This window comes from Sphaeramia orbicularis, chromosome 21 (assembly GCF_902148855.1).
Source record: "Sphaeramia orbicularis chromosome 21, fSphaOr1.1, whole genome shotgun sequence".
Taxonomy (NCBI): Eukaryota; Metazoa; Chordata; class Actinopteri; order Kurtiformes; family Apogonidae; genus Sphaeramia; species Sphaeramia orbicularis.
In genome coordinates, this window is record NC_043977.1 from 15,412,504 (window position 1) to 15,425,511 (window position 13,008).

General features: G+C 35.9%; 1 protein-coding gene across 1 annotated transcript in view; it reads left to right on the forward strand.

Annotated features, from left to right (window-relative positions):
* Nucleotides 1-9,667, forward strand: part of LOC115412945 (E3 ubiquitin-protein ligase SH3RF3-like) — a 237,235-nt gene extending 227,568 nt beyond the window's left edge. The window contains 2 exon segments of the mRNA XM_030125629.1: nucleotides 1,912-2,285; nucleotides 8,010-9,667. Coding sequence (XP_029981489.1) covers nucleotides 1,912-2,285; nucleotides 8,010-8,178 — 543 coding nt within the window. The 3' untranslated portion in view covers nucleotides 8,179-9,667.
* The last annotated feature ends 3,341 nt before the right edge of the window (nucleotides 9,668-13,008 follow it).

Consider the following 13,008-nt stretch of genomic DNA (forward strand, 5'->3'; position numbering starts at 1 on the left):
GCCACACCTGTGAGGTGGATGGATTATCTCAGCAAAGAAGAAGTGTTCACTAACACAAATTTAAACAGATTTGTGAACAATATTTGAGAGAAATAAACCTTGTGTGTACACAGAAAAAGTTTTAGATCTTTGAGTTCAGCTCATGACAAATGGGAGCAAAAACAAAAGTGGTGCGTTTATATTTTTGTTCAGTGTAATAAACATTTACCTTTTCATTTAATTAAAAAAAAACACAGTCTCTTCAGGCTGGTTTGGTGTATTTGTCCTCCAGAATTGCAGAGAAGTCTTTTCCTTTCAGATAAAACATCATTAACATTTCTGCACCTAGGTTTTCTAATGGCAGGAATACAAAAAGAAATGTGTGTCTTCAGTGTTTGAACAGGCAGAAAAATAAAACTGAATGACTTCTACAGGAAAAAGTCAGAATGTAGTTTGACCTCCACTTGCACTTAGTACATGTTGAGCTCTTGTTTGAAAGGCTTCTCAGTAATTTTCTGGTACATTATGCCAATCCTCCTGCAGAACTTACCAGACTTAAACTGTCTTTTATTTATTATCCCTTCAAATGGTCCAATACAGATTCCCAGGGTCATATTTTTGTATTGAATGGTTTGTTTTTAAAGCTATTCACATATTTCCTGTATATTCCAGTTGTATTGTGATACATAAAACTGAGAAATGCATGTTTATAACCTTACTAAAACTTTTTTGTTTTGTTTTGCTCAAAGTCTTTTTGTCAGTATTTATGTAGAAACTGTACAGACTATAGATAGATAGATAGATAGATAGATAGATAGATAGATAGATAGATAGATAGATAGATAGATAGATAGATAGATAGATAGATAGATAGATAGATAGATAGATAGATAGATAGATAGATAGATAGATAGATAGATAGATCACCATTTAGCAGATTAGCTTTGATTCTGCATACAACCACATACATCATATACATTGTTTGCCTGTTGAAATTATATACAAAATGCACTTAAAAACAGTGCAGATAAATTAAAGTAGTGGTGTATGGTAGGTTTGGAGAATAAAAGAAAGAAAAATAAAAAAAAGGGGGGGGGTTAAATTATAAATGCAAATAGCGTTATCGGCCAAAAGTTATTATGTTATCGGTTCAGGACTTTTATTACGTTATTGCCCAGTTATTACGTTATGGGCCTATTATATTTTAGAAATGGCAAATTTATTACATTATGTGTCGTTATTACATTATTGGCTTCTACAGATACAAGTTCTCTATAATAGACGGTCAGTCCGATACAGCATCCATATGGGTGACATCCAACTTCTCTTTGTGCATTAGAATAACATAAAACAACAACGTTCATGGTGGTCTAATGCATTATGCACTCTGCAGGCAAAATTGGCCCAAATCTGACCTTTTTTATGACAATCTAAACAGCACAAATTAGATTTATTTTTTCAAATCAGACCCAGGCCACTTCATTATGTGGGCCTAAATTGGATACATGACTGATGTTTTGCAATGTGACTTCAGTCTAAACAGTCATGTCCCATTTCATCTTACGTCATTGAAATGCAACAGACATCCCAATTCTGCAATGAAGGAGGCGGGACCTGGCGACATCCACATTTACTTCCATAAATCCAGTGTGATGCGTGTGACACCACTTCAGGACAGTACACTGTTCTCACGAGTCGGATGGCATCGCACTTAAATTATAATGTAAATAACAAAACAAAAAAATCAAATTTTGGCAAAAAAAAATTGGAATTAAGCGTTAAGATCTGAACAAAGTGTAAGATTTTTGCACAGTATTGTATTATGAAATATTTATCTCTGTTTATGTATAAGGATAAATGTCTCTTCCATGCATCTCTGTTTACTTCCTTTCTCCACCCTCATGTTCCGTTCTTCTCTCCTTTCATCTTCAGAAAGAGAGAAAAGCAGGAGGTTTGTTAAAGCTCTTGTCGGGGGCGGCGGCTAAGAAGAAACCTCGGTCCCCTCCCTCTTCTCCGCCCACCCACGACCCCTCGCTGTCCGGCCAGGGCGCCGTGGCCACAGACCCCGCCCACCATCCTCACCACAATCATCACCATGCCCGCTCAGGTTCCTGTCCGATGGCGTCGCAGGGCAGAGCCGGCTCTTGTCCCATAGAGAGCGACATGGCGGGGGCCATAGGGCTGGAGCCGCTGCACAGAAAGTCCGGCTCCCTGGACACCAACTTCCCCATGTCGCCCCCGGCAACACGCGCCGGCAACGCTCTGATGGTCCTCAGGCCTGAGCCGAAGCCACTGTCGAGAGAGAGGTGGGCACACCAGAGATATTTTTATGATGCATAGTTATAATCACGGTCACACACCTCGTTTATGTTTGTTGGTTTCTGAATTTGTTTCGGCTCGGATGAAGCTTAGGCAGTGGAGAAATTAGTATAATTTTCAAAAATGCAACACATTTAACTCTCAAGAGATTTACAGCATTTGTCCTTATACACAATAGGAAACTATATAGCTACAAAAACTGATTTAACCCTTTAATGCCAAATATATCCTATTTGATACATGAGTTTTGAAGCCCTCTACTTCAGGGGTCTCAAACATGTGGCCCGCCAAAGGTTCAAATCTGGCCCGTGGGATGAATTTACAAAGTGCAAAAATTCCACAGTTAAAGCTATGGAATTCATTTTAGTTCCGGTTCCACATATAGACCAATATGATCTACAGTCAAATAATGACAGCATAATAACCTACAAAAAATCATGACTCCAGATTTTCTACTCAGTTTGATGTGGGAAAAAAAAAAACCATTACATTATGCCTATAAATAATGACAACTTCAAGTTTTTGTCTTTGTTTTAGTCCAAAACATAACATTAAATTATGAAAATATTTGCATTTTCAAACTATCCTGTAACAATAAAATGTGAATAACCTGAACAAATATGAACAACCTGAAATGTCTAAAGAAAATTAAGCACAATTTTAACAATTTTTCTGCCTGTTACTAAGTGTTTAGTGTCTTTGTAGATCTGATCCATAATGCACATGTAGAAATGGTAAGTTGAGGCATAATACTGTTAAAATTGCACTTATCTTTCTAAAGAAAATTCATTTTTTCAGGTTATTCAATTTTTTTTTTTTTTACTTGGATAGTTTATAAAAGTAAGTATTTTCATGATTTAATGTTTTGTTTTTTTGCACTAAAACAAAGACAAAAATTTGGAGTGGTCATTATTTATCAGTTATTATGCTAGTATTTTACTGGTCCGGCCCACTTAAGATCAGATCGGGCTGAATGTGGTCCCTGAAAGAAAATGAGTCTGACACCCCAGCTCTACTTGATCAGTGTGGTATTTTTTTTCTTGAAAAACCTGATGTATACAATTACATACATGCGATTCATGGATATTCCACCAGGGGGGAGGAATTTGTTCACCGAAGGCCTTTCCAGTGACACTACAAGACTGTCAGAAGGCAGAACTTTGCCAATTTTAACATGTTTGTCTCATGTTATGTTTTTGTTTCTTCAAAAATAATAATATTTGAGCATTGAGACCCGATGCATCAAATATGATACAAAATTGAAATTCATACATGGAAATTGATATTTGAAAAAATATTGTTCAGAAGGACCAATAAAGGCTCCGGTTTCAAAGAACTGGATTTTTCTGTCAACGATGTAATGGTTCAGGCTGTACAGGGTTAAAATGATCTTGTCTTGCATAACGCCCCTGAAACTCCAAGACAAGAAATAAACATGTCAGCTCAAGAACACTTCTGCAAAGTATTTCCAGTATGTTGTTTATGTTTATGCATTTGGCAGACGCTTTTTTCCAAAGCGACTTACAGGGGAAAACCAATCAAATCACTCAATCAATCAAATTTTATTTATATAGCGCCAGATCACAACAAAAAAGTTATCTCCTGACACTTTATATATAGAGTTGGTCAAAACCATACTCTAAGCCAATTTACAGAAACCCAAAAGAATGTTGTTTCCTGTAAAGTGATTTTACAAACAGCAAATAATAGTCTGATAATTCCCACATAGGATCTCAACATTTTTCATAGTTTTGGAAAATCTATGGGTTTCAGTGGAATAATTTTTACATCATAATCTTCTATTTCTAACAATGACTGTTTTCAGTGAACATGGATATTCATAATAAATCCAAACAAGCTTGAAATACAACAAGTAGGCCTTCACTAAAACCTCTGGGTACATTTTAAAATTTCATAGCCAGTATTTAGTGTTTATGTTGTTTAAATTATACTGGAGTGCATCACAGTGTGTTATGTTAATGTATCATCATGAGTAGTTATGTGTATTTTGTATCGTCACCATGTAAACTGATTAGCCATTGCCGTGCAAAAATGAATGGGAACTAAATTAACAAAACGGCAACAAAAAAAACTCAGCAACTCACAAAAAAACATTTAATTTGTTGAAAATTCCTACACTTTTCATGTTGACAGCAACACAGCACTGCCACACATGTTGTTTGTGCTAAATTACTTCTTTTGAGGTTTTTGTGGAATTTTGTGGTTATAGATTCCACATGTGTCAGAAAAGAAAAGAAACCATAATCCTCCCTGCAAATACACAATTATTTCGGGAAAAAAAAGTGGAATTCTGGAAAATTTAAGCAACATTTTCATCTCTTATTGTATCTAACAAATACTGACACAAATAGTCACAGTCTAGAAACACTGAAACACTAAAAAACACATGTCTGAAGCAAACAACAACTTCAAAAGGAATGAAACAGAAAAAACTGGACACATAATTACATTCCAATCTCAAAGCTGTGAGTTATCAAACTGTCTAATATCACAATTATGAGCAGAAAAGAAATAGAGACTGTCAGGACTGCAGTGATTTAACACTGTAGGAAAGTTACGCCATTGTTTTATACAGATGAGTGTCTTACAGATGCGTAGACTGACATCCATGTGTAGCTGCAGTACTTGAGATCAGTGTCTGGACCACATTTCAATGGTCTGAGCCTCATCTCAAAATCGATTGTGTTTCCATCGGGTTTCGTCTCGTCTCAGACAAAGAAGATTGTATTTCATCTGAAGGGATATTAAAAACCACACTTGTCTGCACTGTCTGTTTTATTTAGCATCATTACAGAGATTTGATGCTAAAGTGTCCTGCTTTAAATGCCTCAAATAACTTCACTCTTGTCTTACGAGTACTTCGAAGGAAACACAGTTGCAGATAAAATGTATCCGTATAATAAAGGAAAAAGTTTATAGTGAGTACTGCAATGGGTTAAAAGGAGACAAAATAATGTTCTGAGTGAATGTGGAAAGTCACTAGCATAGTATATTGTACTATTCCGAGATATTTGGCATTCAGACTTTCTACACATATGTAGTAAATGTAGTGTTTTGAGCGTCATTAGCTCAATCACTCATTTTTTCCTTCACTGATTGTTGGATACTTGAAAGAAAAAACATTTATCCTCTGTTTGTAGAGGTTTAATCACCTTAAAAAATATTGTAATTTCAGTTTTATGTTCAGAAAATTAACTGCTTTGGTCATTTCAGTGGATGGAATATATTAGTAACAATTGAATCACTAGCTAAGATATTGTCCCATTTAGAAAAAAACTGTCTGTTGACCCATATTGGAAGCAGCAAAATGGGCAAATATAAGGATCGGAGTGACTTCTGGGTCAGAAGGTTGTTTTCTTCCATGACTTCTTAATACCCGTTTAATTTCCAAGGACTAAGTAAAATTACATTGTCTTGTTGCATACTCAAATTAAACTAAACTAAAAAAAACAACAACAGTACAATAAATAAAAAAAAATCATTTACATTTGTTTGTGTCTGTCTGATGCAGCCAGACCTTTTGAAACACGAAACAGATTTTTACGCAAATATTTTATGATAATAATTGAGATAGTGTAAAATTTTAAGGATGTCCAACAACTACTGTATTTGAGAAGCCTCTATCTCACAGGTGTCAAACATGCGGCCCAGGGGCCAAATCCGGCCCGCCAAAGGGTTCAATCTGGCCCCTGGGATGAATTTGTGAAATGCAAAAATTACTGAAGATATTAATAATCAAGGATGTTAAAATCATTTTAGGTCATGTCAGTCTAAAGTGGATCAGACCAGTAAAATACTATCATAATAACCTATAAATAATGAAAACTGCAAATTTTTCCCTTGTTTTAGTATAAAAAAAGTAAAATTATACAAAAATATTTACATTTACAGACTAGTCTTTTACAAAAAATATGAATATCTGAACTATCTTAAGAGAAGTATGTGGAATTTTAATAATATTCTCCCTGTTATTTAATGTTTTGTGTATTTGTAGATAAACTGTGATCTCTAAGTTGTGATTCACATGTATAAATGATAAACTAAGGCATAATATTGTTAACATTGCACTTATTTTACTAAAGAATTTTCAGGTTCATATTTGTTCATGTTATGTTCAAGTACAATTTGTGGATATAAACATTTTCATTACAGAATTTACTTTCTACACTCAAAAGTTCTTATCCTATTACTTATATTATTTTACCAGTCCGGCTCACTTTAGATCATATTAGGCTGAATGTGGAACTGAACTAAAATGAGTTTGACACCCATGCTTTATCTCAGGGGTGTCAAACTCATTTTAGTTCAGGGGCCACATTCAGCCCAATTCGATCTCAAGCAGGCCAAACCATTAAAATTATAGCATAAAAACCTATAAATAATGACAACTCAAAGTTTTTTTTCTTGATTTTAGTGCAATAAAAAAATTACATTATTAAAATATTTACATTTACAAACTGTCTTTTCACAAAAAAGATGTGACTAACCAGAAAAAAATTAATTTCTCAAGAAAAATAAGCTAAATTTTAACAATATTATGCCTCAACTTATCACTCGTACATGTGCATGACACACAATGTTACACAAACATAATATTGTTGAAATTTTGAAGTTTGGAATGTGTAGCTAAAACAAGAATGTCTGCAATATTATGTGTCAACTTATGAACACAACTTACAGGGTGGGGAAGCAAAATTTACAATATTTTGAGGCAGGGATTGAAAGACAGTGTATGACCAGTTAGTTTATTGAAAGTCATGAGAATTTATTTGCTACAAGAAAATTGACATAATAGAAAATGTTTTTATTCTATGTGTCCTCCTTCTTTCTCAATAACTGCCTTCACACGCTTCCTGAAACTTGCGCAAGTGTTCCTCAAATATTCAGGTGACAACTTCTCCCATTCTTCTTTAATAGTATCTTCCAGACTTTCTCGTAATAGTTTTGCTCATAGTCATTCTCTTCTTCACATTATAAACAGTCTTTATGGACACTCCAACTATTTTTGAAATCTCCTTTGGTGTGACGAGTGCATTCAGCAAATCACACACTTTGACGTTTGCTTTCCTGATTACTCATATGGGCAAAAGTTTCTGAAAAGGTATGGATAATAGTGTTAGGTATGATTATGACATCAATATATGTTTGGTTTCAAAACAATTGACGTAGTGCCTGCTGAGAAAAAACAACTAAATGTTCATTGTAAATTTTGCTTCCCCACCCTGTACAAATCGGATCTACAAATCCACAAAACATTTAGTAACAGACAGAATATTGTTAAAATTGTACTTAATTTTCAGGTTGTTCACATTTTATTGTACGGGTTATTAGACTATTATTTTACTTTAGATCACATTGGGCTAAAACCAGTTCACCATCTTTGAGTGTTCATATCTTCAGTGTAATTTTTGCACTCCATAAAATCATGCCGCGGGCCGGATTAGAACCTTTGGAGGGCCGGTTTTGGCCCACGGGCCACATGTTTGACACCTGTGCTCTATTTGGTCTGACTGTGGTCTTGACTGTGTTTTAGTCCGCTCTGGTCTTGGTTGTGACTTTGATGGTCTCGACTACGACACTCAACCCATATTTTATTTCTGTTGCATCATCAAAGATTCACATATAAACTGAAGACAACCATCATCCTCAGCTCTGACCAGGTTTCGTGTGTGTCCTCGTCCTCGTTGCAGGTATCGTGTGGTGGTGCCCTACCCGCCTCAGAGCGAGGCGGAGATCGAGCTGCGTGAAGGCGATGTGGTGTTCGTCCATAAGAAGCGGGAGGACGGCTGGTACAAAGGCACTCTGCAGAGAACGGGACAGACCGGCCTCTTCCCCGGCAGCTTCGTCGAGAGCTTCTGAAGTAAAAGCGAAAAAAAAATGTACAAAAGAACACACACTGTTTCTGTCTCTGAGTTACAAAAGGCACACAGAAGCCACCAGTTTTTACTTTCATACACACTGCGGTACATGAACGTGGAACCGATATTGGTTTCGAGGACATTGGTCTGATTAAAGTGCACTTGCCTTATGGAGACGCAAACCCTAAAAAAAATGTAATTAGTCTGAATATTTTCCACTTTTTAATGTTCTTCGGAATCTTACCCTACAGCGATCTGCAAAAAGAGACTGGATTTTAGGCACAAAAAAAAATAAAAATAATAATCCAATACAAAAATATTAAACATTGAAACTGAAAAATATAATAAACGAGAAACCAGCATCGGTCCAGCTGATTCACAGACACACAAAACGGGAAAGCGAGCCCTGTCTTCAACCAGCCCAACCACACAGGAAGAGGGGCGGCTTTTCCATTTTCATTTGCCCGGGGACAGCGTCGGGTCCGAGGGTTTTGTTTTTTTTTATTAGATTGGTTGTTTCGACCCACATCGTTGACTACTGAAGGCACAAAGACTTGAATAGCACAGACAGACACAGAAGCCTCCCAGTCCTCCTCATCATCCACCAGCAAACACAAGCACAAGAAGCATCGCTCTGCTTCGGACTGCGACCTCTCAACTTGACGCTTTTATTATTTCTTTGACGGGAAGATGATGATGAGGTGTGTTAACGTACACATCAGGGTCATTGTAAGCACATCTCCATATTTAGTATGTGTTTAAACCCAATATATAATATAATAATAACAACAGTGCATGTAGCATTCTTATGTTTTTTTTTTATGTGTGAATATAAATTTGGCGATACATTTTTACATTAATTTATCTTTCCTAATTTTTAAATATTATTGAAATTTGTAGACCTCCGAGAGCCGGCTGGAGCTAAATAAAGTGTCCAGTCTAAAGTAAAACGAAACAGAAAGCGACACAAAAAGGTTTCTTTTTTTGTTTTTGTTTTTTATTACAGAGAAAAAGAAACACTCCTGGTCATATTTGACACAACTTGCCAATACATTTACATTTACAGTATTTTACATGTGATTATTTGTTGGAGAACTGAAATTTCTATTGCTGCAATATTTGTAGCAACTTATTTTATCAGATGGTTTAAGTTATAAACACGGTGGAACCTTTGGGAAATGCACAAACATTTCACAAACATTAAAAGCAGTAAATTGAGAGGTGAAGTCCTGCTCCTTCTTGCTTCAAAAAAAAAAAAAAATTAATAATATTTCAGAAAAGATAATATCAAAGATTCTGAATAGATAACACCGCTCTATAATTTCGAAGAAAATATCAGCTTCAGACATTAAATGTGCTAAATCTTACATACTTTATTAAGATAAATTACAAAACAAATGACAAAGGTGCTGGTTAGCTCATGTTTCCAATATATATGATGATGTGTTATTGCGCATATATGTTGGTTTATGTACATTTATACAATGGATTTATAAACATTTATTTATGATTTTTTTTTTTTTTGCTTGAAATAAGCAAAAAAATCTTGAATTAAGCAAAAAAATCTGCCAATGGAACAAGTGGATATTATCTTGGTAAGATTTCTTGAAGTAAGATTTTCAAGATCTATTGTTTAAAAATAAGTTCTTATATCTCACTTACAAATTACTCTTTAGGTGATTATGTCTTATTTTAAGTGTGATGAGATATTTTGACTAGAAATGACAAAAATACACCTGGTAAGATTTTGATTTTTTGCAGTGTAGAATGTTTAAACATAAAATGGTACAAAAAAACCCAGTGCATTTCTTTGGGGGTAAATTTGACCCCTTGGCTGTTGTAGCCCATATTTTAATGTGGATTTATGTTTATTATATTTAACAATAGAATATGTAAAATGACATTATTTTAAGAAAAGTCAAAAACTGTGGAGCTTCAACGTTGTATTAGATTGAGGAAAAACAACAATGGGTAAATTTGACTTGTTAGCTGGTGTAGTGTTAAATGACTTTCACACCTGATAATAGTGACATATAGTGGTTTTTAGTTCTTTTTATTTTTTCTTGTGGAGAGGTTAGTGATGATGTGTATTGTGTCAACCTTTACAGCAGATTATGACTTTTCTGACTTGCAATATTATCTTTTAAGTTGAGAAATATCATAAATCAGAAAGTAAAAGATGGGATCAAATTGTCTTTTACACATAGTTCTGAGGCACAGTGGGAGCAGGTCTTCACTTCCCTATTCCTCTTCCTCAGTCATCTCTGTTATTGTCCAATAACATTAATATTGTGGAACCAGATGTGTTTGATGCTCATGGAAAACATCCATGTGAGGGGGAAACACCTGGAGTCACAAGGCAACCGGTCGACTGCCAGACTTACACAACTTTTCCTCTTGTCATTTCATCTTTCAACAAGTGCTTTTGTACAGTTTCAGTGTGTAAGTTCGTCCGCTTTGTGAATATCTATGTCCTGAATGTAAACCCAGGCTTCTCTAGTTTACATCCAGCCACAACCATCTACCTTTATCCCCTGTTTGTGGAGGTAGAAGCACAGCGAAAGTCGAACGAAGCACAAATTATGCAGGCGAAGTGACGTTCATTCACTGGTTGGGGGACATAAACTAGCATCTGTACGTACATATAATAAATACAGACTTTTTTTTCTTTAGTTCTTTAAGGTGTGACAGCAAACTTGCCAAATAAACAGACTGTCTAACATAACATGCTCTCCAAAGACTTACAGAAAACAAGCACAAGCTTAAAGTACAAATATTTCAACTCTACAGTACGTCTGTCACCTCAGATTAATGGGCTACTAAAGTTGTCACATGATACATTATTATTTTGGGGCCATATTTTTTTTTTTTTTTTTTTTTTTCCAGTTTTCCACATGTCAAAATTAAAGTGTAATGAAAGGAGATGAAAATGGGAAACTAGGAGATCAAACTAGAAGATATTTGTGTTTTCGTTTTTGTTTTTTTATAGAAAATGTGTTGATATTTTGATGTTTAGCGTGGACTCCGAAGTAAGGACAGCCCGCGATGTCGCCACTGTCGCTTTTGTGGAAGATAAAAGCACAAGCAATTTGCAGTTGTGATTTTTCTTTAATAAACCCTCGACCCTGATCCCTTAAACTGTGAAGGAAACAGGACAAAAATGGAGCGTAACCGGACAAATGGGAAAAAAAAAAAAAACCCACACAAACACACATACACAGAGTCATTACAGAGTGAAGGATTAGCTGAAATCATCTCCCCGCAGTGCATTATGGGTAATCCTGTGCATCTGAAGCAACTGATGAAACCAAAAACACTCTGCAGTTGAGACTTTCATTCTTTAGGAGGACATGGCTTAGACAGAAGTCACACACTTCAACACGAACACACTGGGACAGACTAGGGCTAGACTGACATTTAGCCACTTCAACAATTTTACACATTTAGTGTCCAATTAATGAGTTTAGTTGTGTCATTTAATTCTATTCTGCAGTTGAATGCTGTCGTCCAGCAGAGTATAAGCGCATATTTATTTCAACAGGGCCAAAAGTAAATGTCAGTTTTTGGCAGAAGTTATTAATTATTGGAGGCTTCAGTACAAAACGTCTCCATTGGCCTTTGGAAGCTGTCAGTCAAACCCTAGTGCCTACAAAACGCCAACACACACACAGTGTTTACTTCAGGCAGACCTTGTCTTTTCCTTCGTCTCTGTTTCGATACGATGACCTGCCTGGTGTTTGTCTACCAGATCCGTTCTGTTTGACTTGAAGACAAAAGCAACCAGCAGATCCCAGAACAGCTCTGCACAAACGTGGAGGGAGGATAGCCTCAACGCTCCCTGAACAAAGGACTTGAATTTCTAAAAAGTCCTCATTTGAGTCTTTGTTGTTGTTGTTTTTTTTTTTTAATGTTTGTTTTGTGAGGTCGAGGCTGTGTGGGGGAGTAGAGTTTACAAGCAGTCAAAACATCAGGAATAAAACCACTGCACAGTGGTCACTTTATGTAAAATAACTTGAACCGCCGGTTTAAACAAATGTTTTCATGCTGTTTGTGTCTTTATTTTTGTGATGTAATGCTTCTTGTCATTGGTCTCGGCTTCCTGGTTGTAAATACCACTTGAGAACAAACACACACACACAGTTTTGGTCTTGAACCCTGTGTGTGTGTTCAGAGAAATCCAATCATGGCATCTTGACAAATGTGAACATTAACAAATTGTGTAGTGTTAGTAATTCCAACTGGACATGAACGCAACATAAAACACACATAGAGCGCCGAAGTCCCGCCTCTTTCTCTGTGCTCCATGGGACTGAACTTTGGAGAAAAAAAATCAACAGCAGTCAATGGCAACAAACAAATAATCCTTTGATAATTGGAATTGTGCGACATCTGTCAGTTTAAAAGATAACTAGTGCGTTCTAGATCCTCTGATCCGGTTCATTCCTTTACTTTCTTTACTTTCTCGGTAAATTCCACAGGCATTTTCAGTTGAATAACCTCTCAGCAGGCATGTCTGTTTCTGCACATTAAATTTGACACCATGCCAACGTGGCCCTATTGTTTATCTGTTGCTATGTAACCAATTTCAATGATGATTTTGTGATTCTGGGCTTAGCAACATGACTGAGAGGCCATTCTATTCCAAAATTACTAATATCTCCCAAAATGTCAGTCCTATCAACCTGCCGTTTTCGCTAGTCTCTTCCTTGACTAAAAATACATAAGCATGCCCAACTGCAGCAGTCAGCTCTGGACGGATTTTGTGTGATGCCCGAGACACACACACAGATTCCACTTCCTTTTTGTAATATAGGATTTTACAAGTCAAGAA